We start from the raw sequence: 26,544 nt of genomic DNA, 5'->3' as shown, positions 1-26,544 counted from the left end.
GTTTGTCTGAGCGTGAAAGGAAGATGCAGACCATAAATTTCTTGAAGGCCTAGACACATCCAACATAACAGCTGTGGAGGGCTTGTGGGTAATGTCTGAAAGTTCGCCATGTTGTTCAGCACGCACTCAAAGCAACGGAACGTGCGAGAGCGGCCGGTGCGTTTGCCAGGTTTGTCGGGGATTACTTGAAAATAGAAACCTTCAAACTGAGAGTTCGGGGGTTGTTCTCTGCTCTACTCTGCACGAAGCATTTATATTCCTTCCTGTCCATGAGCATACAAATAGCCACTTTGTCACACCTAACGTGATTACCAGGATTTGTGGGTGTACAATGATGAATGCAAGCAAATACAGACACACAAACATGTGGATTAATGCTCGATCAGCCTACCTCTCTCACATTTCAACGTGTGGTCTGCCTTTGTTCTAAACCAACAATCATCAATGAGCAAAGGGGATGTTACAAGACAGAAAGAGTCGAAAGAGATTTGCAATTTAACCAATTCTTCTACAATGGCATGACCCATTTGAAACCGCATAGCAGCGACACAGATGCGTGTCTTGGTCAACTGTAGAAAGTCCTTTTTTTTTTTTTTTTAGAGTCTCTAAAGAGACTAGAGTCTCAAAACAGAACAGAAATACAATTTGGTCATACTTGGACATATCAAATTAGTTATGTGATCATAAACGGACACAACAGTAATTGGCAACTTTGAAGAGTTATTTTCTCCAAAGGACAAGGACTGCAAATTACATATTTGATTAAAAACAATTAAAACTACTGATTGATTGATTGATTGATAGACACTTACTTATTACAAAGTGCAATATATTTCATGTTTATTGCAGATTAGTCAAAATACATACAATTATATAACTTGTCTGAGATATAGGCAGAAAGCCATTCAGAATGCCTTGTAGGACTGGAAACTAAAACATTTGAATTGACACAGACTACGGAAGTAAACATCATCAATTAAAATAAATTTCTCTATAGAGAACATGAGCAGGATATTTACTTCCGGAACCCGACTTTGGTAAAAAATAAATAAATAAAAAGACTTTCTATGTAATTTGAGACAGAGTTTATGTTGCTGTGCTGTTCTGAGTTCATGCCTGGCAGCAAAAGTTGATGGGAAGGAAGCCTGACAGCCTCATGTAAAGCAGCATTCACACTTTCTTCAGTTATTCCTTCCTCTTCATATCTCTCTACTGAAATGCCACAGTGCCACGTCTATGCCCTTACATGTATTTTGAGCAAAAAGCAGACATCTCTCTCACCAAAGAGACGAGTCGCAGCGATGAATTGCACACTGCACCCGCTTGATAAGTCAAGTCAATCTGTGGTAATTAACAGTGGAGGGCACGGCAGGTATTCCTTCTGAACGGAAATATCATTTCATCCTCCTGCCCTACGCAGCAGTTAGGGAACACAAGCTGAGGAAGGGCTATACATCTCAGGTGACCTCAGGGGGGGCCTGGCAAATTTGTTCACCACCTACAGCATAACAGATTTCCCTAGATCAACTTAATGGATTTACCTTCTCTCCTAATTACTACGAACTGACATTGGTTCTGACATACACGCAAAGTCAAACACACCTCTACTCCCGTTTTTGATCCTTGACTTATTGAAATCATATATTTAGTAATCACAAATCAATGGTTTCCCAGTGAAAATCACAGGTGAGAAGGTTATTTGAGTACTACTAAACCTTCTGCAGTGGGCAAATAAAGTCTTTAAAACAAGCAATGTGCTCCTCTTTTCTAATGGTTGTGGCCATTTCTACACCAAACAAACTAACCTTTTCATTGTTTGAAATCGCTGAGGCACCCGAAACACACACTAATTATGTAAACATGACTTTGAGAAATGCAGAGCGGTGGAGGAGCCATGGTAGCTATGAATTTCCACTTAAATGTATACGTAACAAAGGGCAATTGTGGGCATGGGTGTGTGCGGTGTAGAGATTGAAAGAGTGTGTTGCACATTGGGGGGTATTCAGCAGAATTTTAATGAAGCCTCAAGGTTCTGCTAAAGGACAGCAGGAAGGGAAGATAGAGAGATAGAGAGAGAAGACATTAAAGCACAGAACAAGCAGAATATATTATTTATATTTAATATATATATATATATATATATATATATATATATATATATATATATATATATATATATATATATATATATATATATATATATATATATATATATACACATACATACACACACACACACACACACACACACACACACACACACACACAATTTAATAATGAATTATATAATTCACTATTAAAATACGGTTACCAGGGGCTATATGTTCAGATTTGCCAATATACAAATTTGCATGTGTGAACATATGTAGAAAAATGCATCAGCATGATTGTGCATTGCTAAGGGTACGTTCACACTTGTCATGTTTGGTTCGATTAAAACGAACCCTGGTGCGATTGCTCTGTTAGTGCGGTTCATTTGAACATATGTGAATGCTGCCATCCGAACCCTGGTGCGCACCAAACAAGCGGACTGAGACCGCTAAAAAGATGGGTCTCGGTCCGCTTCCAAACGAACTCTGCTGCGGTTCGATTGATATATGAACGCAACACGGACCAAAGACATGTAAAACGGACCAAAAACCGGACGTAATGTCACAAGATGCGACGCGTAGTCAGCTGATTTGACGACGCGGAAAGATCGTTGTATCCAAAATGAGTAACGTTAACGTTAGAGGGCAAACGTGGAGCAACGAGGAGGTGCCTAATCAATATTTGGTCAGACGAGCGTGTTTCGAAAATGCTAGAAAAAACGCACAAAAAGCATACCTGGCTCTTATCATCAAAGGACCTGTGTTGCCCAATATTATCCGGTTCAGACGACAGAACGGCCGTCTCTTTTGCATAACAGACGCCTGTCTCTTTTCTGCACAAGGGGGAAATCCTGCTGCTGTTTTTTGAACATTTTATGAGCTCTACATGAGTTCTCAGCGGGTAAAAATAATGCCATATGTACACGCATAAAATGACCGTGTGTAAACCAGCACACAGCATTGTTTTGAATGTTCGGTAAGCAGCTCCTACGTCATATAAGCCGACTAATCAGGTTGTGAGCGTCTCCCTATCTCTTTGGTTCGGTAACTTTAGGTTCGCTGTTAAAAATGCCAGTGTGAACGTTAAGCGGACCAGGACTATATGTTTTGTTTTTGTCTTTGGTCCGGACCTAACGAACCAAACTAACCAAACTACAAGGGTTAGCTACTACTAAGATATCTTACAATGTCCAAAAGAGTGAGACCACTTTCTCCTCAACTCATTTTAAACCAAACAAAAAGTGTTTGGTTCATTTAAATACTGAAGATTTTGCATTTATTCTAAGAAAATCTATCAGACACTAGAGAGCTGCAAATACATTACCAAATACTAAAAAATTCTTAAAATCTATAATATACATTTTGTACTGAAACTTAAAATATTTTTCAGCATAGTGGTCTCAGACTTTTGGACCCATTGTATATGGCAGTAGCTCACGCTAGAGGCCAAAGATTATCTCATTGAATCGCTCATTTAAAAGGATTTGATTAGGGGTCAAAGGTTCTGGTTTAAGTCTTTCATTCTAGTCTACCATAATCCAATCTAATAAGCCTCTTTAATGCAGCATAATTACATTATGCTTGTACAGTGGAGAATTTATGGAAGTAGTAGAAGAGTAATTTAGCCTGGTGTGGAAAACCAGTAGTCAATCGCTGTTCACTTCCAGTAATATAGAAAATATTCAAAATCAAAACTTTGGACATTAAGAAACATTTACAAGACAAATAAAAAAATTGTCTTGTTTTGGGAAAAAAACAAACAAACTCAAAATTAAGAGTTTTTGCTAAACATAAGCAAAATAATCTGCCAGTGGGGTATAAGCAAAAACTCGTTATTATTTTCCCCCCAAAACAAGACAATTACTTTTGCTTGTCTAGTAAATACTTCTTGTTTTAAGAATTTTTAGATGTTTGGACTAGAAACAAGACAAAAATACTAAGTAAGAAAAGCATTTTTTTGCAGTATATATTATATATATATATATAGCATTTCAAAAAAAGTTTAGGTTCATGAGACATATACGCTCAGTCAGGTGTGTCCAAATTGTTTACTGGTAATTTCTACAGCAAGAAAAGTAAGCCAGGGTTGAGTCACTATCTGCGTTAACTCCAGCCAGCACTGCATTCGGAGAGTGTGTTATGAAATTCGATAAAAAGGGAAATGACGGCCATTTTCAACAATCTAAAAATGACGGAGGTAGCAAAAACACACCCAGTCATCTTTCAGGTGACATCCTGTGTCATAGAAAAGTGCTTTCCTGTCTCAATGCACACATAGTTGTGATTGTAAAAGCACAGATTCTAAAGGCCCAGACATCCACACAAAGTGCCTCTGGCCTCCAATTTCCAAGTTTCTTTATGCTTGTTGCATTAGTCATTTGCTGGCAAGCATCCGTGACAAAGGCGGTTGTTTATTTCACGCCTTCGCATCTTTTTGCATGTTTACTTGCACTTTATTCCTAAGAACCCACCAATGCACTGCAGTTAAAGTTTGCATGTTAAAATATATGTTGGTCTTCCTAAACCCATAATGCCTCCAAATATGACCTTTGCGATCTCACCTTCTCACCTTCCTCAGCTTTACATGGGAAATCTGCACCTCTCTTGAATCTAGCAGAAATAAAGTCTCAGTCACCCTCCATCTGTGTCCTTCAGGGTGGATATCTCACTCAAGACAAAAATAAATAAATAAAGAAATTCTCAAGTTAGTTCAGCGTCTCGTTAACTGCGAGCAGCAGACCTCACCTTCCCTGACAAGCCTTTGTTGGGCCAAACCAGCGCCGAGTGACAGGCCCGTTAGCCTTCAGTCTGGAGAATCTTGTCAGGCTGCCAAAGGCTGAGCTGCTACATGATTTGCAGAACTCATAAATGCTAAGCAGGGATAAGGCTGTTGCCACTGTTGAGACTGGACAGGGTACCTGCTCTCTGCTAAAAGAGATCTCTTTATGGAGAGCCAACCCGGGCCTGTCAACTCAACACATTCTCAAAGGCAGAGAAAAATGATGACTTTTATAAAAGTCATAAAACTGAGGAACCGGCACAGTGAATACAGTATAAATTGAACCTTGCAAGAGACTTGGAAGAGGACATTATGAGGAACCACTTTTCATTTCTCAACAAGCAAGACTTTTCTGCTTTTTGACTACGCAGGATTTGAGAATTTGAATAGATAACTTAAGCTAAATGTTTTGTTTTGTTTTGTTATTTAGCTGCTGTTTTTCATTACCTGTTTTTTGCCATCACTTGTGGAAGGATTTAAACTTTATAAAAGCCTTATCATACACTTGTACCCACGTCTGGAAAACACACAGCCCCGAGTCCAGCGTGCAAAAGGTATTTTCTGTTAGACATGTACACATAAGCAAAACGATCTATAATAACAGTGCAATGCTATTACATATAAAAACACGTTTTACTCACATAAGTGTGTTGCACCATTCCTCCTGTCTGGTCCAATATAGAAGAAATAGCATTGTGTTTTAATATCAAATGTCTGCAAATCCTAGCCTGACAAGCCAGACCCACATCAAGATGTTTGGTCTGGAAACTCACCATAGACAGGGCTCAATCCGAGGGGCGGGATAACAGTCACCTGTCGGCTAAACTCCGAACACATCTTCCCTTTTTAAAGCTACACTGTGTGATATTTTTCCCCATCTAGTGGTGAAAAGGTATATGACCATCCAGTGAATAATAGTTTCTGCTCCTCTCAATTTCGATTTCGTTTCAACTCCTACGGTGGCCGATTTAGTCATGGCTTCCAGTTCGACCTCTTCGGTGAATGTCGCTTCAACTCAAGTGATGAGGTAATTTTTGAAAACTATTATAATTTGCAGTTATTTAATTTACCAAATGATCTATGATCAAATTAATCTATGTAAAATGAATAATAGTTTTACGCTTTCGTTATTTTTTTACCAGTTCATTGCTAACATCAGCTATCAGGTTCCCAGACGAATGCAAGCTAATCTTAGTAAAGGAACTTTTATCAGTGCTATCGTTATTCTGTATATTGTATGACACCACTAGCGTAAGGCAAACAAATTATAATGCAATTAAAATATTAATCTCATGTTATCCGTCATAGAACACGGATTTATGTTATAAGGTAAACAATACTTTTTTATCATTGACGCGAGGAAAACTATCCTAGACGTCGTTCTAGTGTTATGCACAGCACATCATGCCAGTTCGCCAGTTTCTGTGTTTACTAGAAGCACGCAAACGCAACTCGGCCGTCGTCATTATAGCCCCGCCCGCCGACTCTATACACGATGTGATTGGCCCGTCCAGATTGTGAGGAATACAGCTCAGAAGGGTATTGAGAGTTCCTAGACGACGCTTGCGGGCAGATTAAATTTGCTGCCGCTAGGGTGCGTCTAGATTTCTAGGCTATGCAAATCCAGCTCAACCATTTGTTTACAAATGATTCCCAGTTAAATTAATTGAACACCATATCTTCCCCACGTGAGCTGGAACTTTCAAAATAAAGTTCAACCACACATTTCTAATATTAGGATCCGAAGGAAGCTTATGCAGCGACTGTGTTCTTCCACAACCAGGAATAGCTCAATATCTATATTCTTCGGCATGTTTACTGCTGTTGGCTAGTGCGATCCGAACAGCTGCATGAGTCAGTGGGCGGGGCTACTGAACTACACGTGCTTATAATTCTGAAGAGGCGTTTCGTCAGTCGATGACGTAAAGATGCGAACACGATCGTTTTCTGGGCCTGGTGTCTATTAAAGCTTTTCTTTGACTATAGGAAGTTTTCAGCTCTGAAACTTACAGGATATTCTTATATTATCATGACCTTTTATATATCAAAATCTCAAGGGAAAGTTGATTTCTCAATTCATCACCCCTTTAAATAGCAAGTGCACACGTGCCCATCTGTTCGCCCATGGGCGTTCTGGTCTGAAAACCAGGTGTGTTCATGGCACTGTTTTTACCATTTACCGTTTTACCACTGTTTTTAACAATGTTTTTACCGTTGTTAAACTAGCAAAAGTTGATTCGGACAGGCCCTAAATGCACCTGCGCCGTGCGCTTCAGACCATGCCCTCAGATCGGTAAAATAGGACCCTCAAAGTTACAAACCACACTAAGGTGGCAACGGAAAGTGTGGCTGGGAACACTGTGATGGACCCTGGGCCAAGGGAGTGACAGAAAGCAAGCGGCACATTGCGAAGTGTTAACAGAAAAAAAAAAAAAAAATCGCACATTATATTTTTATTTAATTTAAATGAATAATAATAATAATAATGTATTTAGTGAACACACCAAGTTAACGTGCAGCTTCTATACATCCAGTGTAGACAGATTGAGTGTAGGAAATGAATAAGGCCTCTTATAAGAAAAGGGACCCACCCCCGACTCCCCCACAAAGCAAAACATTTGCCACATGAATTTAAGCAACGGTTCTTCCATCAACCACTGTGCTCATACTGCTCTTGACATTTGCTCAAGGACATTCAGAGAGCCTTTTAGTCCTAAATCCCCAGACCAGTCACTTGACATGACAATTAAATGTGGCGTTATCAGATTAAATGGCCGGCCGTAGAGAGAGGCAGCAGTATCTGACCAACCCAGTGTTCACCTGTCCATCACAGGGCCGAAAATGAGTCCCAACAGAGAATCCAAGAAAATCGCCATTTACAATTTCTCTCACATGAAAAAAATGACGACCATTATCTATATGTGCTTAAAGGCAATCAGAGGAAAAGCAGGTAAGAGCTCTGCAAGAAAAGCAGCAACGCATCAATCAAAAGGAATGTGCTCACCATCACCCTCGTGATATGACTTATTCCTCATAAACTCTCCATTGTGGTTTACAGGAACCCCAGTAAATGACCCCACTCTCCCTCTCATGCACTCAAAGCATTAAGTCCGTTTCCTCGCCGGCGATGAACTGCGATCCATCAATACGGCGTGTCAGGAGGCTTGCGGATAGTAAAGTCTTCATTGGTGAAGATGGGAGCTGCTTGTTGACTGGCAGTATTCAGCATAATGAGATTTGACAGCTTCCCCCCAGCAGCTGTAGTGTATCACAGCATATGACTGAACGGATGCTCTCGTTCAATCTACTGGAGTCACGGAGGTAGTCGACTGTGAATGGATCATATGTTAAATGTTGGGGCCGCAGCCGCCGTAACAACATTACCTGAGCCTTCCGCTTACATAACGCTCAAATCCATTCCGGCGTTCGCGCCGTCTTCGTAAACATCCATGAGGAGTGGTGAGCAGGCCAACGCAATCAAGGGTGGAAAATTGAGAAGTATGAAAAACCATTAACTTCTCTGACTCCACACCACCGTACATTTTAACAACTTGACACCACGCCAGTCTATAGCCATTTGTCAACAACCGGAGGGGGCAAGGCCTCTTTTCAAAAGAACAGCAGTCACAAGAGTTGCTGTTAAATCCCTCCAAAGGGCAGCAGAATGTTTGTGCTCCATCCAAGAGGCCACTGGGAAGACTGACAGGGGAATAATTAGTTGGATCCAGCAAGTGCCAATCATGGAACGTGTGAAGAGGAAACACGCCCTTTTTCCCATACATTTGTGAGTGGCTTCGGAAAAAAAGGAATGGATTTCATGTAATTAAATAACATGAAAGTCTGTCCGGCTCGCTTTAAGAACAAGCCATGCGGGCCATTTTCATGATTGCACGAGCTGCCAATATGCAGTGGATCAAAGCGAGAGAGAACGGTCACATGTATGGAGAAAAAAAAAATGAGCAGGGAAGCAAGCGGCACTCTAGAATCACACACACACACACACACACACACACACACACACACACACACACACACACACACACACAAGCACACACACTGTGAGTAAGTAAATAAAGCGACAGTCAATTACAATGGCCTGGCACAAAAGCCTTACCCAGTGGTTCAATTCAACAGGGAGAAATCTATCCCTCTATCCCTGAATAATTTTACACCTCAGTGCATACGAGACACAAAAAAAGGGAGGGGTTATGGAGCGAATGAAGGTAACATGGGACTGGAGACGGGAGGAATGAAGGGGAATGAAAGGGAAGCATACAGCACTGTTGCTTCGGAGGCGGGTGAGAGTACACGAGAGCTCAGATTATATAGATGGTTGGACCACAACAGATCATCTGACCTCACGGTAAGTGACAGGCTCGTAAGAAAAAAGCAAGAAAAATAGCATTCATTCAAACCTTGCAATCTGACTGGAGTCAAAAGCTCTCGCAACCGATTTAACTTACATAATGTCATTTAATTCTTTGAGAAAAATAGGACAAGACTTGATTTTATCCACGGGGGATTGATTAGACTGTAGAAAGTATATATCAGGGCTTTTCTGCACTTTTCGAACCTTAAAAAAATAAAAGTTAAGAAAGTCCCAGAGAAATATATTAAAAGAAAAATGTGTAAAAAAAAAAAAAAAAAAAAAAAAAAATATATATATATATATATATATATATATATATATATATATATATATATATATATATATATATATATATATATATATATATATATATATATATATATATATATAAACTCAATTAAAATGCATGATTCCTGACAATAATCAATTTAAAACTTTTGTTTAAAAATGTTATAATATTAAAAATAAATAAAAAAATAATAATACTTAAAAAATGTATGTTAATGTTTGTTAATTTTTTTATGTTAATGTCTATGTGGTGTTTTTAATATGCTTCAAGACAAACCATTTGCAATTCACCAATTCATAAGTTAACGCCATTGCTGAGTATTTTCTCCATTAAATGGCGGTTTGAGGTGGGTGGTGTTTCAGACGTCACAAACTACCTTGTAACCAATCACGTCAACATGTGGGCGGTCTTTGGCATATCATTAACTATTCTGTGAAGCAAGGACGTCTCAAAGGAAGCCAGTTTATCCAGCTATATTTATGTTTATTTGAAAAATCGGGTACATGAAATAGCAGGAGAATTATGCATATGATGTACATTGCGATGTTATGATGAACCACTGAAGTTCTGAGTTGTAAAACGTTTCTAAGGATGCTTATTTTTAGAAGGCAGACTGATATGGCGAACATAGTTTGTGTAACATTAGCAACACATTATTAGCTGTTTGATAATGTAGTCAAGCCAAAGGCTAATTATATCAATTACTGTTTTTGTGTCCGACATTGTAGAGAGCGATATATAAAATGCATTACCATTCTGATACATCGACTTGTAGATGACCCTTTTTAATTCACTCTTCCACTTCTTCTGAATCAATTTCTGTTTCAAACATATGTGGCTGAATTAAACCAATTTTTCAACTTGCTATTGCAGCATTAACTACTTTAAAGTTGATCAGATAGTCCAAGCTGATGTGATTGAGTGGGGACAGGGACTAATTTGTATATTCATGGCTCCACGTATACTAAATAAAGCAATTGTGTAGAGTTATATGCAAGCCATTTTCAACATTTAAATGTCATTTTGGAGATCAAAGATGAGTTTTAAGGCATACAATCAACATTAACATTGACACTCCCAAACAAAAACAATACAGCAATGTATTAAAATGATTTTAAAATAAGAGTATGAATTATTTCAAAAATATATGTTAATCCTTTTCCTGCTCTTTATTGGTAATGACATCAATAAATCATTCACAAAAAGACCAGGAAAGTGTAAATTATCCTGCTTCCTATTTTGCCATATACTGTACACACACACACACACACACACACACACACACACACACACACACACACACACACACACACACACACACACACACACCTGAGAGAAGCCTGGAGCATTCTGCAATTCACTGCATTGGTCAGCGCACTCGCGCTAACATCTTTCTGCATTCCTTCATGGACCTACAGATACACCTATACCACAGACTGACAGCAGCCTCTCTTCGAATTACTATTCCAATCATGATCCGGGCACCTTCACAAATCAGCTCCTTACAGCCCAAAGCCTCCCCGTTTGGAAAAACAAAGCAGCGTGACCTTTCCCTTTTCCCTCATCGCCTCCTCAGCGGTTCAGCCTCCATTTCCTCAAACATTTGCCTGCACGGAGTCATCTTTAATTACCACGACAGGGGGCGACGTGCTACCCGTCCCAGACGCAAAGAGGAAATAAATGTTGTTGTTTTTTTTGCCTCTTCATTTCTACTAATCAGGGAGCTTTGCTCTTCAACTCGATTGGGAAACACTCTCGAAACAGAACGAAGAGCAAGCAAGAATGAGAGCGAGAGAACGCAAGCTTCTGCCTGTACTGACAGTTTCAAAAAGGAAAAAAAAAGTCTGCATAATTTGTTTCCACAAGAGGAAATGTATTAAAATAAATCTCATAAACATCAAGAGGACTGGCTTTTTCTGGCTTGAAGAATGAAATCAAACTAATCAGCATTGTGCTAATCCTTTCAAGGAAGCTGTAATCCCCGGGATAGCGGGACATGGCTAAACCCACTCCGGAGGGGATCCGGTGGATTCTTTTAACAAGCCTGATTACGCCAACAGAGCATCCATATGTCAGAGTAAGGCTTGGACCAGGAGAGAAATAAGGGCAAAGTCTGTTTGTGCAGATGTGTCATAATCATTCAGACTTACTCACAGTCTAAACAAAAGCACAGGGCGCTCAAACTGATTTAGCATTAACAATACAGCATCAGTGTTTGTGATTATATGTATCAGCTAAAATCTTATGATTTAGGGATCAAAAGTTAAGGATCTTTTTTTATTTTTTAGAAATTAATACTTTTTTCAAAAAGGATACACTAAATTGACAAAGACTTTTACATTGCTCTTAAAAAACAAACACACACTATATTATATATATATACATATATAGAATAAATACTTTTCTTTTGAGCTTTCTATTCATCAAAGAATCTTAAAAATCCAAAGATTTCCACAAAAATATTAAGCAGCACCACCATTTTTGACTGTGATAATAATGAGAGAACAAAAACCAGCATATTAGAAATAGGGATGTTGAAATTAATTGTTGCATCAATGCATCGCAATGTGGATGTATCTACGATTCTGCATCGATGCAAAAATAGACCATAATCGATTATAGCCTAATAACTGTCTCTCTGACATACGTGCAAGCATAAAATAGCAGAGGGAGGCGAAACAAAACCAAGTAATAAAAAAATTCACCCACTATTTTAACATTTACAGCAAATGAGAGCAAGAGTGTGCATGTCGTCTGCTGTGTTCAGACTTAAGTTTTGGAAAAGGGGAGTTCATATATTTGACTTCTTGTATTCATTGATAAAACATTTTTTGATTTCGCCGTGCAACTCGGTCTGGAAACCCATAAATTAATTTCTACTGCTTCTGTTACACTTTTGCGGGAACCAATCACAGGCGCACTATTGGTGGCGGGTTTAACATGATGACAGATAAAGAAACGATTGGGTTGTTGCCCTTTGATCACTCCTCTTGCGGTCTGATTGGTTAAAGGACAATATTGCGTAAAGAGTTATTCAAATAATGCCCAATGGTCACACCTCTTGTGCAGTAGAAAATACAGAGCAGACTCCCCAGACCAATGTTCAATTTTAAATTGAGCTTGGTCTGGTGATAGCCAGACAAACCCCTAATTAGAATGGTTTCTGAAGGATCATATGACACTGAAGACTGTAGTAATGATGCTGAAAATGTAGCTTTTATCACAAGAATAAATTAAATAGAGAACAGTTATTTTACATTTTACAATACTGTTTTACTGTATTTTTGATCAAATAAATGTGGCCTTGGTGAGCAGAAGAGACTTATTTTAAAAACATTTTAAAAGCCTAAACTCAATGAATAGCATACTCAGTCAGTCAGATGGAGATTGTAGCTCAAGTACAAAACCACCACCACAGCTCTGTTAGAACTGCCTATGTGACCATACTGAGTGTGAACGCCTCTTGAGACTCTCAAAAACAATCATGAAGCAGAAAATCCAGGATGTAGATCCTAAGTTAGTCCTTTCCCTGTCTGAACAAGTACAAAAAGGTCAAAAATGTAACAGATGCGGTGCCCGCTAAAACTACATTATTTGTTGTAATGGAAAGTGAAGCGGTAAACCTATCTTGTTTGGGCGACAAGAGACCCTTCCACTCCACAGAAGCCAAAGTTGTGCTTATACAAACACAAACTAAATTTCCTAACATTCCCTGTAGGCTAAGGGTTGACTAGTAGCATCTGCTTCCTTTGATTATGTGAGGAAAAACTTAGACAGACCAGAAAAGAAAAGGGACCCAGAGGAGAGGGGTAGTGCCAGCTAACATTAAGGCAGGGGAACCACGTTTCTGGCACTTATCACAGGGGTAAAGCTGGATCCGTGATGCCAATATCTAGATCAAGAGCACACACACAAAACACACAAAGAAGGAGAAACGGAGAGATTTAAAATGAAGCAATCGTGCCAGGGGAGCTCGACAGGACAAGGACTCGCAAGCAGCAGCAGCTTTCCATGCCGCCTAAAACTTTTAGATGCACAGTTTGTCATCTGGGGCAGATTATGGTGAAATGCCACAGACACAGCATCTCTCTGTAAGTGTGTAAAGGGGCATTCGCTATAGCCAACGAATAGGCTACTCAAAATGTTTAAGTGTGCAAAAAAAGAGAGTATTGTTCACCTTGACAGGCTTTTCATCCCTGCTGCTGGGGAGCGACTTATGAATCTTTTGGCCATATCAAAGCCATTGCTCTGGCTAAAACAGGGATCCCAGCAATCTACATTATATAGAGCAAACCCACAGGCTTCAACATTTGCAAAGTCTACAAAACATGGGGATTTTGTCATTGAGTCAAGGTAATACAATTCATTCTTCAGCTTACCAGATCAGCATGTAAGCTCCGTACCCATCCTCGGTGTTTGCCCCTTGATTCGGTACACACGCATTGTGATTTTCCACGCCCTCCTTTATCCCGGGGAATTGTTTCCCTGAAGGTGGAAGAAGGTCTAACAAAGAGCTTAGATTGGTCAAATAATGACAAAACCCCCTTGCACATCTCTCATTCTCCGTCTTTTCTTTTTGGAGCGATTGCGATATGCTTGACAGGGGGAAAAAACTCCCAGGCTGAAGGACACTTTGTCAATAAGTAATACCCACGCTGTATTAGCTGCATATTTAGACATGAGAATTCATCTAAATTGCTTTCAGACAAAATCATTTAGCAAAGCGTGCTTCAGAATGTAACGCCGCATCTTGTGGCATTCAACTGGGAATGTGAACTTTGGACTCGTTCGGATCAAGGACAGACCGTTTTAGAGTCGTGTGCAACGTCGTGGAGGTGTTCATCTGCTTGTCGTTTGCTTCCCAAATCGACGAGGAACTGCAAAAAATATACTTTCCACAGTGATTATTTCAAAATTTTCTGCAGATGGTTTTTAGGCATAATATTCTCTTGTTTGTAATGACAAAGCTTCTCTAGAAACACTCCAGGACTATCAGGCTATCAAACGCACACACACACGCACACTTTTTCTAGGTATTTAAAATTAACAGCAGGGGGTGTAAAGCAACTAACGGTGAGAGACAGAGCAAGAGCAAAAAAGATAAAGACAGGAATTGACTTTTTGCCGTCCCCCAGCGTTCACTCTCTTCTCGTGTTCATTACAACACCATTATCGTTTTGATGTTTTCCCCTCCTTTCCAACATGCTGTCGGTTTCGTTCTTTAATGTGGTCATTCTGCTACAAGAATTTTTCAACTGAACGGTCGTCCGTGTCATTACCTTCAATAAGGGTCATTTCCCATAAGGAAAAGGGAGAGGTAGGAATGTTATATGAAGTGACTGACAAACACTATATAAATTTAGACCCGCTCTTCCCAGCTCCCAATCTGAGAAATTATGACATATGTGCGAGATATATCCAACGCATGGAGAAATGCACAGGTTCGGACATGAGCTGTGCTTGTTTGTATGACCTGATGTCTCATTCGGCCCTGCTAGAGGCCTCATTATACCTCACCGCTGGTCGTTGGGAACATGGCATTCAGTCTGAGACTGGCGCAGAAGGGGGAAGAAGAAGTCAGTGCTGTTTAGGAACTCGTTCTCATTAAGAGCGGTGTGTGTCACTAGGGAGACTTTCTGCTCCTAACAGCCTCCAAAAGTAGCTCCGCTTCAACAGCGGCCACACAATGTCTCCATCTGCAGGGAGAGCTACTCCTCCTCCTTCCATCTTTCCTTGCCTGTCCGCATTGTCTGTCCTTCACTGTTTTTTTCTAATCTCCAATCTGTGCTCTATCTGGCCTGTGTTTGTTTAAACAGTCAGCTATGTTTAGCCTGGACGACGACAGGAACAGTGAAAGCAATAGCGCTACTGACAGTAACAAGTTCCTCGTCCTGTGAGGAGGCAAAATTGGGGCCGAGTTGCTACAGTCACGAATATGTCAGATTTGGCTAATGCTCTTGGAGCCAATATTTCCTGAGTGCATGTTTACCACAAACGTCGGCTCTTGAGGGGCAGGTAATCATGGATGATAGAACCGAGAATCCGTTCTATTTTCCATCCCCTTATAAATTAAGAGGGGTTAAAGTGAACATGAAATAACATTCATAACATACTTTATGTTAGTAATGTGGTGCATTTATGAGTAAAACAGCAGAAAATGTTTGTTTATCCATTAGGAATTTATTGGATCGTAAAAAGTGGTATTGCTATTCAAAATAATTCAAATGAATCATTCAGGTAACACTTCAAAATAAAGATCAATGCTTTAGTTAATGCCATGTCTAAAATTTTATTTTAACCTTTCATTGCATTTATTAATCTTGTTAAAGTTATTTTGTACATATAAATGTTTCCTAAATTACATTTGTAAAGTTGAGTGAAATAACGATGTATTATGAACAAACATGAATTAACAATGAATAAAAGTATTTTTTATTAAATAGCGTTAACTAGATCAATTAAAATAAAGTTTAATTAAAAAAAAATATAGAAATTAGATGCAAAAGTGTTAAAGTAAACATAAACATAAAGCAACACTGCATTGGCAACTAACCAAAATAAAATTGGTTGAAGTAATAAAATTATTAAAACTGAAATGAAAATAAAGATTAAAAATGTTTAAAGTAGTAAAACAAACTAAAATGTCAATTAAATCAACATAATACAAAAAATAATTGTATTAAAACAAATTTACAAATACTAAAATAATATATCAATAATACCAGTATTCATGGGCATCGGAAACAAATAAAAAGTGGGTGGGTCAGTAGTGGGTAAGACAAAATATGATAGGTGGGGAAATTGTTTTGCGGGGGGTCTGGGTGTTCTCCCCCAGAAAAAAATTGATTTCATAGATGTGAATTCCTGCATTATGGTGCGTTTTAGGTCATATCCCTTTCCTATACCAAAAAAGACCTCAAACCAGTCAATACCAATAGTCTAATAAAAAGGCTATATTCATTTAACTGCCGTAGAAAGCAACAGTTTCACAGATAATGATAATGAACAAGTTGAACATGTTTTTTATGCTCCGTATCCAGACAGAAAAAGTGCCGTTTACTAAACGATTGATTGGGCCAGACAAAATTACAGAAATCACTGAATTATTAAACGTGGCTATAGAGTAGGGCTAAGACGCATGGCACTAAGATTTGACGCATTTCGCGAGCATATAGGTTCAAATCCGCCTTTTGCCACACTCGCTCTACTCCCTTTCCCCATCACATATCAGATCGGAAAGGTATTTATTTTCAATAAAAAAATAGAAAATATTAGAAAAGGGGAAATAAAGCGTTTAACATGTGTTTAATAATACGTTTCTTAATAAGTTTGTCGGTTAAGGGGTAGTCAATGTAAGCAGACGTGCTGAATTAGAGGCGATAAAAGTGAGTGGGTTCAATATCATTGGTCTTAAAAAGTGGGTGGGTCTTGTCCCACCCACACACAATGGTTCCAACGCCCGTGCCAGTATTCATTTATGATATCTTTAACCATTTGAATCCTTTTTTAAAGTGTTACCAGCATTCATAATAATAGCAGAAAGTGTAGATAGAATAGGGTCAATTTTGATTTCAAGGGGTGCTGTATGTAAGTTTTTGACATTACTAAAGCATACAAATACCATAATATGTTTGCAGATGTAAAGGAATCACTTGTCTATCTGAAAAACAATGCTACATCCGGTTATTCTGCGTCCCGTGTCGGAATGTCTGTTTTTGTTTTGGTCGGTGATAACACACGTTGCCAGTTTACCCAATACTATTTCTACACCCGTTGCCAGTTGCCAAAAATCACAGCATAATGCTGCCATGGAAACCAGAAAACAAACTGGATCAGAGATCGCTGATTCTACCCGACCTAAAAAGCCTCAGCAGTCATCTAAAAATCTCTAAAAGCATATTAAAACGCGGAAAAATCAACTCAACTTACAGTGTGTAAATCTCCTCGCCTTCCATTGTCAATCGCGCTCGTTCCTGTAGCGTGTCCTCAAACTGACAACCTGCATGAGTTTTGACTTTGAGAAGGAGGAGGGGCAAACAATATACCCACTTCAAGAACTGTCATTCTTACATACAGCACCTTTAAAATTGTAAGCAATTTTCAGTTTTGCTCACAGTTCGGCTTGTTCTGTATTGGACACTGACTGATCTTGTTCCCGTATCTCCTCATCACTTCCTTTCCTCTCACTACTTTCTACTCAGAAAGTGACAAAAGGACAGAAATACAATAAAAAAAAATATGTTTCTTTGATATGAAATAAATACCCATCACTGAAATTCTCGTAGTGAACCGTTCATGACTTTTCTTTGAAGCTGGTTAGTTTTGCATCAGCATGGGGTCAAAATATCTTCCTCTACAACGGCACAATTGTTAAAAAAAGAAAAGAAAAGAAAAAGACCTATAAAGGAGGTGCTGGGGAGGGTGAAACGAACAGTTAAAAACAGTTGGGAAACTTTATAACCTAACTCTTTCCAAGTTGAGAGAAAGGGAGTGCGGAGGCTTTGACAGAAAGCACAGAGGGACAGCCACATTGCTGGCTTCCCAACACGGAGGGCGCACAAATGAAACGGAGAGAGAGAAGTATCAACCTCTCTGCGCCATCTCAACTACAACTCAGTCAAGCACGGAACAAAGAAAACACACCTGCATTCCCCAGATCAAACTGCACTTTCAACTACTATAAATACGTAAATATACGTAAATAAACGTATATGTGCAAGACATCAGAGGTTTCCTCGCTCATAAGTTATAGCAGTTTTGAAATGGAAATGAATCTGAAAGATTTTGAAAGGTCATGGCATCTATCATCCCAAGTCATCTACAGCAGCATGTGCCATCTCCATCATGCTAAAGAATTTAAGGCAGGGCTAGAAAAGGGAGGAAAAGTTTGACTTTTGTAATCCTCAGATAACCTGCAGAAAAAAGCTTTGATGCGAGTCCAAGGTTCAGCCTGCTACATTATGGGTAAAAAAAAAGATTAACAATGTTATATGAACCAATGGTAACGAGAACATGTCAGCTATTCCTTTAACGAGAATTTTAGACCATTATACATCTTGTAAAGGCATCAGAACAGCTCAATACAAATCTCATCTCTCTAAATTTGGCAGAGTCCTCAGTACATCAGGTAACAACTTTCAATATGTTAACTTACCCACTTGGGACCAGATCTCCAATTTAAAAAAAAATGAAAACCGATCTGGTGCATGTTCAAGTGGTGTTACACTTTGGCAGAGAGCGAGACAGTAGGAGGTTGTGTCAGACTTTAGGGGTGTTGTGGAATCAGTCCAAACAGGCCTACCTAATCTCTGCTGAGTGTGTTTGTTTGTCTCTGAATGTCAGAACGCCTTCGGGCCAGGAAGACAAAGTTCAAAGCAATGCGGATACACTTTGTATACGAGTCCAAACGTTAGATAAAACTGACACAGATTTACAGAGGAAATCAAAACATTCCAATGTGGCAGTCAGCAAAACTGCATTTCATGAGAAAATATCCAGGTGGACAACTAATATTCAATTGGCAAATCTTTGAAAAACAAATTAATTAGATTATATTTCTCATATATAATAAAATATTGCCACTCTCTGAATTTTTTTATTACATTTCTTTATTCTATATTACGCGGTCACCCTTTACATCTGTCTGTGGGATTTGCAAATATTTCACCAATGAAAAGCATTAATTAGTGCTTGTGACAAAAAAAAAGTCAGAAAAAAAACGGAAAGCTCAGGAAAGCTTTATAACCTGTGATGAAAACATAATGCAATACACTTACTGTCTCAGGTGCAGCTGTTTTAATGATGGGCAAAACACTTACTGTATGTCAGAAATTCTCCCAAATTCACTGCTCAAAATCCTAGTAGCTCCATTTGAGATTAATATAATATAATATAATATAATATAATATAATATAATATAATATAATATAATATAATATAATATAATATAATATAATATAATATAATATAATATAATATAATATAATATAAGTCAAATTAACTAGTCATGATTAATCGCATACACAAATAAAAGCTTTGTGTACTGTGAATAATTATTATGTATTTATAAATATTCATATTTAAGAAATATTTATAAACATATATAAAGACAAATATTGTTTTTTTTTTTATTAATAAAAACATGTATGTGTATTTTATACAGACATAATAATTATACACAGTACGCAAACATATATTATGTAAACATTAACTTATTTTGGACGCGATTAGTCATGACTAGTCGATTTGACAGCACTAAATATAATCTAATAAATTAACATCAAATAAATATCATATAAAATATAATATTATAACATAATTACTTCTGTCAAATCGAATGGTTGCGATTCATCGCATCCAAGATAAAAGTTTGTGTTTACATATATGTGTGTGTATTCTGAATAATTATTTTGTATTTACAAATACACATTCATGTATATATTTAATAAATATTTGCTTGTATATACTGTATATATATATATATATATATATATATATATATATATATATATATATATATATATATATATATATATATATATATATATATATATCATTCATATATATATATATATACTGTATAAATACACATTTAGAATTCGAAAGAGTGTGTATTTATATATACACATAATAATTATATTGTATATAGTATGTTAACAAACGTTTTGGATCTGATTAATCGCAATTAAGCGTTTTGACAGCACTAAATATAATATAATATAATATAATATAATATAATATAATATTATATTATATAATATAATATAATATAATATAATATAATATAATATAATATAATATAATATAATATAATATAATATAATATAATATAATATAATATAATATAATATAATATAGAATGCAATGTTGAATGTTGATGTACTTCTGTTTAGCTGGGACGTCAAATCTAGAAACTTCTAATTAGTTCTCTGCTTAAGTACAATTACAAATCAAAGTTTGCAAAGAAAATAAATAAATACATAAACAACAATACAATTTGCATAAAATAAGCATCCAAGAAAAACACATTAAAATGTGACCATTGCATTATAACATTTGGACAAACACAACACCAAATCTCCTGTGAAGTAAAAAGGATCAAAACTAGTGCTGGAAGCTTTTTACCTCGTTGGTGTTCCAGCGATGTCTCTCCTTGGGCAGGGAGGAGCATTTGGGAAGGCATTCCAGAAGCTTCTTGGGCAGGTAGATTTTCAAATGTCCATGTTCATCTGTTAACAACACAAAAAGATTACTTAATATGGAGTGCGAGCAGGATTGTTGAAACAAAGCTGCTCTCTAGGGTCTAAAACACAGGGATCTGGTTTTTTTAAAATATTTATTTATTTTTACACAAAAGATCCAATCAATTCTTTATAAATTACAGAGTTGATTGAATCCAATGTCACAATTGCTCAAGGGACTCCTTTGAGGAATCTTCCATGCCCAGGTGTTATGTTTGCAAATAGCTGTGACAACCTTTTTAGAAATATAAAACTATAAAAACAGGCACGGGACCTCAAAGGGGGAGCATTCAGAAAGCAATGAAGAAAAAAAAAAACATAAGATGTTACTGTGAAATGAAAGGGAACATATTTAGAGCACAAGGCGTGCAAAAGGCTTTCATCCAGAAATGTCGTGATTTTGTTTTCATTGAGTTTTTTTAAAAAAATGAAAACTCTCTCTCTCTCTCTCTCTCTCTCTCTCTCTCTCTCTCTCTCTCTCTCTCTCTCTCTCTCTCTCTCTCATGCCAGAGTGCCTGCTCAAATACATAACAACAAAATTGGGCAACGGAGCAAAAGCATTTCAAGGTTATTGATAACCGTTTGCATCAAGGGCTCAGGCTTCTTAAGGAACTCAATGTTTAGCCCTGTGGGAGAAGGTAGTTCCATATTGCGTGCTGAGCCTGCTTATGAATATAAAAAACAGCGAGAGAGGCTGAACGAAAAGGAGAATTTGTGGAGTGTGTCCTCTGTAAAAGACGAGAGAGAAGTGAAAGAGGCGCTGCAGATCTGAGTGAGATGAAGCCCGTGTGTCCATAGAGACACTGCTTAGCAACCACTCCCACTCTGGCATTAAGGACAAACAGATAGCCAGAGGGAAAGAGACACATGAAGAGTGTTAGATCACTCCTCTGTTCATCGTCTCACACCAGAACCAATGCACATTGTTTGAGCTTTACCTGTGCATGAACTTAGACCCCCATAAATAATTTAATTCCCTGTAGAAAAAACTAAAGTCCATCAAGTCGTCTTTCAAATCTCCATTCAAGGTAGATTAGTTGAAAAAACCTGAAATGTCACTTATATTTCAGTTCAAGCACACATTGCATTCTTAGAGTTGCCACAAGGGACACTAAAGCAGAAAGGTCTGCATTTACAGTGACTTTTAAGCAATGACAATATGACTAGAATACAGCAACTATCTGCATACTGTAAATAAAGTTTTCAGCCTTAAAGTGGTAGCTCACCCAAAAATTTAAATTATCACATAACTTACTCGCCCTCAAACCATCCTAGGTGTATATGACATGCTGCTTTTAGACAAATACATTTGGAGTCATATAAAAAAATGTCCTGGATAATCCGAGATTTATAATGGCAGCCCATAATTTGAAGTCCCAAAAAGTGTATCAATCCATTATAGAGTATAGAGTAATCCACATGGCTTAAAAAAATATCCATATTTAACACGTTATAAAGTAAAATATCTAGCTTGCGTCAGACGCCTTCTGTATTCAACTTGTGAAGAAAGTGTGAAACGCTCTTACACTATGTCCAACGCCATCAGCGCAAAAACGGTTGAATACGGAAGGCGGACCACCGGAAGCTAGATATTTTACTTTATAACATGTTAAATATGGATATTTTTCTAACAGAAACCCGTCGATTTGCTTCAGAAGGCCTTTATTAATTAGTATGTCCTAAATCGTAGTACGTTGAAAAGGTACCCGGATGATTTACTATTTTCGGTCAGAATTCGAAGTGCGGATCGACGGAGACTCTAACGGCTGATATTGCCCACGATCCATTGCGAGTTGGACGAGGATTTGATTAGAACTACAAATGCGGGGGTAAAAAAAGTGTTAAAAACTACAAAAATGATGGCTGTGCGAGTCCGGTGTTTAAGTAGAGAGGTTTAGATAAAGGGCTTTGAGTGACCAACTATCAGTATTTAACCTGAAAAAAAGATATTTATTCAGTGTTGTCCACATTATATTTCACCTGCAGCAGCATTGTGGACTCTTGTAATGACACGTTTAGACATTAACTTTTATGCATCATTATATTTAAACTTCAAACACATGAGAAGAGTCTCTGCATTAAAGACCTGCAAATCAACGGCAAATCATGTGCGGCTACATTCCTCTCTGATACGGTAGGAATAAAAAAACTGAATATGGGGGGTTTTAACTGTAATGTAAACAGTATGTAATTTAATTTTAACTGTAATGTAAACAGTATGTAATTTAATGTAATTTAGTAATGTAATTTAAACAGTGACGGGATCTGCACGTAACCATGCGACAAAGTCCGTTAAAAATGAAGTAGTATGTAGGTAGTAGTAGTAGTAAGTAGTAAGTTTGCATACTCTTTTGCTACATACTCAAAAGTATATACTTTTTCTTCACAAAAAGAGTACATACTTTTAGGAAGTAGGGCGAACTGAGACGCAGCAACAGTGTCTCTGTTTACACTAAGTGCACAAACTCCGCCCACAGACGTCTGGTTGGGCCAGACAAAAGTACAGAAGACTTTGGTAAGTGTAGAGCAGCAGAAGTGTAGAAGTAAAGCCCGTGGGAGAAAGTTTTGATGCAAATCAACCCGAAGTTCGAGTACGCCTTCTGCCAAACTCGCTCTAATTCCTTTTCCCATCACATGAGCCTTTATTTTCAATAAAAACAAAAGTGTTCATTGGTAAGGGGTGAGTTTAGGGAGGGCTTGATTGTCCCATTAAGGCAACATTCATTTAATAATTTTAATAAATATAATCATTTACACTCTGTTATTATTGCATACTGTTTAAAATTGCCATCAAGATAACATAATAACTATATCCACACCACTGTCAATGTTTTTTATCATTCATCAGTTGGAATAAATTGTTCTGAAAGTGATTCTGACTATATGGTTTCTCTGTGCCGTTATCGTTATAGCTGTGGTGTGGACTCTGCTATTCTTTAATATTGAGAATAATTTTTAGAACTATATCTTTATAGGTATAATCCTTGTTGTGACCGGTTCTTTAGTCTGTAACCTTGTGGCAAACAAGATTAGTTTTTTTTTCGGGCTTGGGTGATTTTAATGAATTAGCCTTGAACTTATAATTTTGATGTAGCCCAAATTTTACAATGAAGCAACTGTTGTATAAAATAAGAATGAATAGGTATATACAATGAACATGAATTGCAATTACTAGGGCATTTTACTCAAAAGAAAAACCTGAGAAGCAGGAGACTTAGTCATAATTCACCATTTGCTCTCCGTTCAGTCTCACTGGTGTCTAGGAGAAACTATTGAGTTTGAAAAGATCTCATTTGTGATTTTCCTTTTTATTTAGCGCCTTCTCTCTCTCTCTGCAAACAGTTCCGTTGGGATCTAATGACCGTTTCACATTTTAAATTGGGAGATCTGTGGCTGTTATGCTCCAACAAAGATTTAGAAGAAAAACACACAGTATATTCGCATAAGACAATGAATAAATGAGCGGCCGCTCTTGAAAAGTTTTCCTGTCTTTCATTCTAAGTAACTCGACCAGGATGAATTATAAAAGATTGAAGCGTTGAGCAACATATTTACAGGATAATTAAGACTAGACTATATATCCCTTCCTATTGGTATTTGTCATTTCTCGCCTCTTCCTTCATCTCAGTACATGCTTTGGAAGCAGGACAAGTGAGCGATTCTGAGGACTGCCATTTAGTCTCATTGTTCTGCATCAAAGTAAGGGGCTTTTAAATTATGCTGACTCTGACGACTGTGGCTTTAGAGGCAAATTTTAATCACAGAGCCAGTCGCTGTCTGCCAAGCGCTGCCTTAAGCGTTTGCCTTTCTCTCTTTCACGACCGTCTCCCATGAGTAGCCAATGAGACGCAGAGCTGAGGGAAAAAGGCTTAACAACAAAGAAAATGAAAAACAAAACAAGAGTACGAACACGCTGCTAATACTCACACAGATATACATGTGTGGATGTAGGTGGTAGAGAAAGATAGAACAGAATAGAGCGCGGTAGACTATTTGCTCCTTCTCGTGTAAACAGTTATAGGTGCACACAGGCACTGTAATGAATTATGAATGTATTAAGATGAATCGCTCCCGTTTCAAACTCTATGAAAATACATTCACGTTCGACACGAACACCAATCAACATTCAGTGAAAATGCCAAGGCGGCGCACCCGCATGTGGCCCTTGTCTAACTGATGTCCGACTCTTGATCTGAGGGAATCTTTGAAAAACACCTATCAAACCTGCCCTTCAAAGTAATGTCAAGCATCAGAGAGTCTCGTCTAAAGCGAGGATACAAAGGTATGGCATAACTTAACTCTTTATCGTCTCACCATAAAGAGCTCTTTTTTCAATTTTCAGAAGCTCAGACACCATGTCAGCTGCCGTGAGTTAGGTTAAAGAAGTGACGGATAGTGTGAACTCTTCGACGGGAGGCATTGGAGGTCACTGAATGCCAGACTTTGTAGGCTGAAATAAGTGATGAATGTGACTTCTGCGCAAAGCCACTGTGGGATCTCACACTGTCAATAAGCAGCATGTTTGTACAGATCCCACATGTGACTTTAAGTGACCCCAATAAGAACAACAACACTGATGGTGACAGAAAAGCCCTAAAGGCAGTGGCTGAAAAGCAGCTTGGTTTTCTCTGACAGAGTTTACATGACAAATGAGCCGAAACATACTATTCACTAAGGTGATAAACGGCATCGGGCATGGATAAACCTCAGGGCGAATCGGGCCATCCAAAACCAATGCTTTCCAAAATTCAGACAGACAAAAAAGATGAAGTATCCCTATTTTTAAAACATTCCCACATTAAGTCATGTTAAAAGGCATCACAAATGAAACTTGCCAACAATTTACAGCTTTGTGAGCACTTGTACTATGAATAATAATTATTCATGGTTTGTAAATTCTGTAAAGCTCTGTTTTTACCCATTACTGAAGTTTTTGGCTATTAGAATGAATATGTTGGCCTTGCTAACTAGTGTGCTCCAAAACAATGACAACATCTGCATTTACAAGATATAACCATTCAAAAGTTAGTCTTTCACTTCCACCAATATGGATCAATGATTTTGATGACAACACTCTGCACTTCAGCTTCTGATCAGATTTTCTGTCCAATCAAATGCTTTCTAGAATCTAAAGCGTCCCGCCCCCTAAATTATAAATAGAAGCTGAATCTATACGTTTGCTACATGGTGAATGGCACATTCAGGGGATTAAACAGGGGTTAGGGAACGATTCAGACAGTGTAAATATGCTTTCCATTGGGGCGAATGAAGTCTGTCAGTGTCGCGCAAAACGCAGGAGCTCCGGTTCAGAGACACGATAGCACAGAGTAGATCGTATGCTCGACGCAGACCAGAAAACACATTGGACCAGTCTGAATTCTGCACAGAATGCTATTTTAAAATAATATGAAGGATTAGGGAGAAACTGTGGCCAAGCTGTGATATAATCAAACGCTATTGGCTATTTTAAAAAGGGAGGAGCTACTCAATATGCCCCGCCATGTGCTCCTGTTTTAGTGGAAAATACGTCAACTCATTGAATAATGCTGCACATTTCTATACTGTAAAAAATTATTTAGAAAAAAAGTTACCTGGTTGCCTTAAAGTTGAGTTCATTGAAATTAAAATGAGTTAATGAAATTAACTTTTTTTTTTTTTTTGAGATTCGACAACCTTTATTAAAATATTATTAAAATATTTTGTTAGCATATTGGGTAATTGTGTGTTTTATTTCTGATGACGCAGTGAAACATGCCAAACAGTGCTTTTTCATGATT

At 37.8% G+C, this 26,544-nt stretch overlaps 1 protein-coding gene across 12 annotated transcripts in view; it reads right to left on the bottom strand.

Moving 5' to 3' along the window:
• The window catches only part of camta1b (calmodulin binding transcription activator 1b), a 391,981-nt gene that overhangs the window by 343,353 nt on the left and 22,084 nt on the right, over positions 1–26,544 (bottom strand). For all 12 annotated transcript variants that reach the window (XM_067431861.1, XM_067431859.1, XM_067431856.1 and 9 more), the window contains one exon: positions 20,652–20,755. Coding sequence is in view for 11 of the 12 variants with exons in the window: in XM_067431859.1 (XP_067287960.1) it covers positions 20,652–20,755 (104 nt within the window). In the remaining variant the exon portion in view is untranslated. The remainder of the gene's footprint in view (positions 1–20,651; positions 20,756–26,544) is intronic.

The sequence above is a fragment of the Pseudorasbora parva genome, chromosome 22 (genome assembly GCF_024679245.1).
Source record: "Pseudorasbora parva isolate DD20220531a chromosome 22, ASM2467924v1, whole genome shotgun sequence".
Taxonomy (NCBI): Eukaryota; Metazoa; Chordata; class Actinopteri; order Cypriniformes; family Gobionidae; genus Pseudorasbora; species Pseudorasbora parva.
The sequence above is the reverse complement of the archived record's forward strand: the minus strand, read 5'-3'. Positions and strand labels throughout refer to the sequence as shown.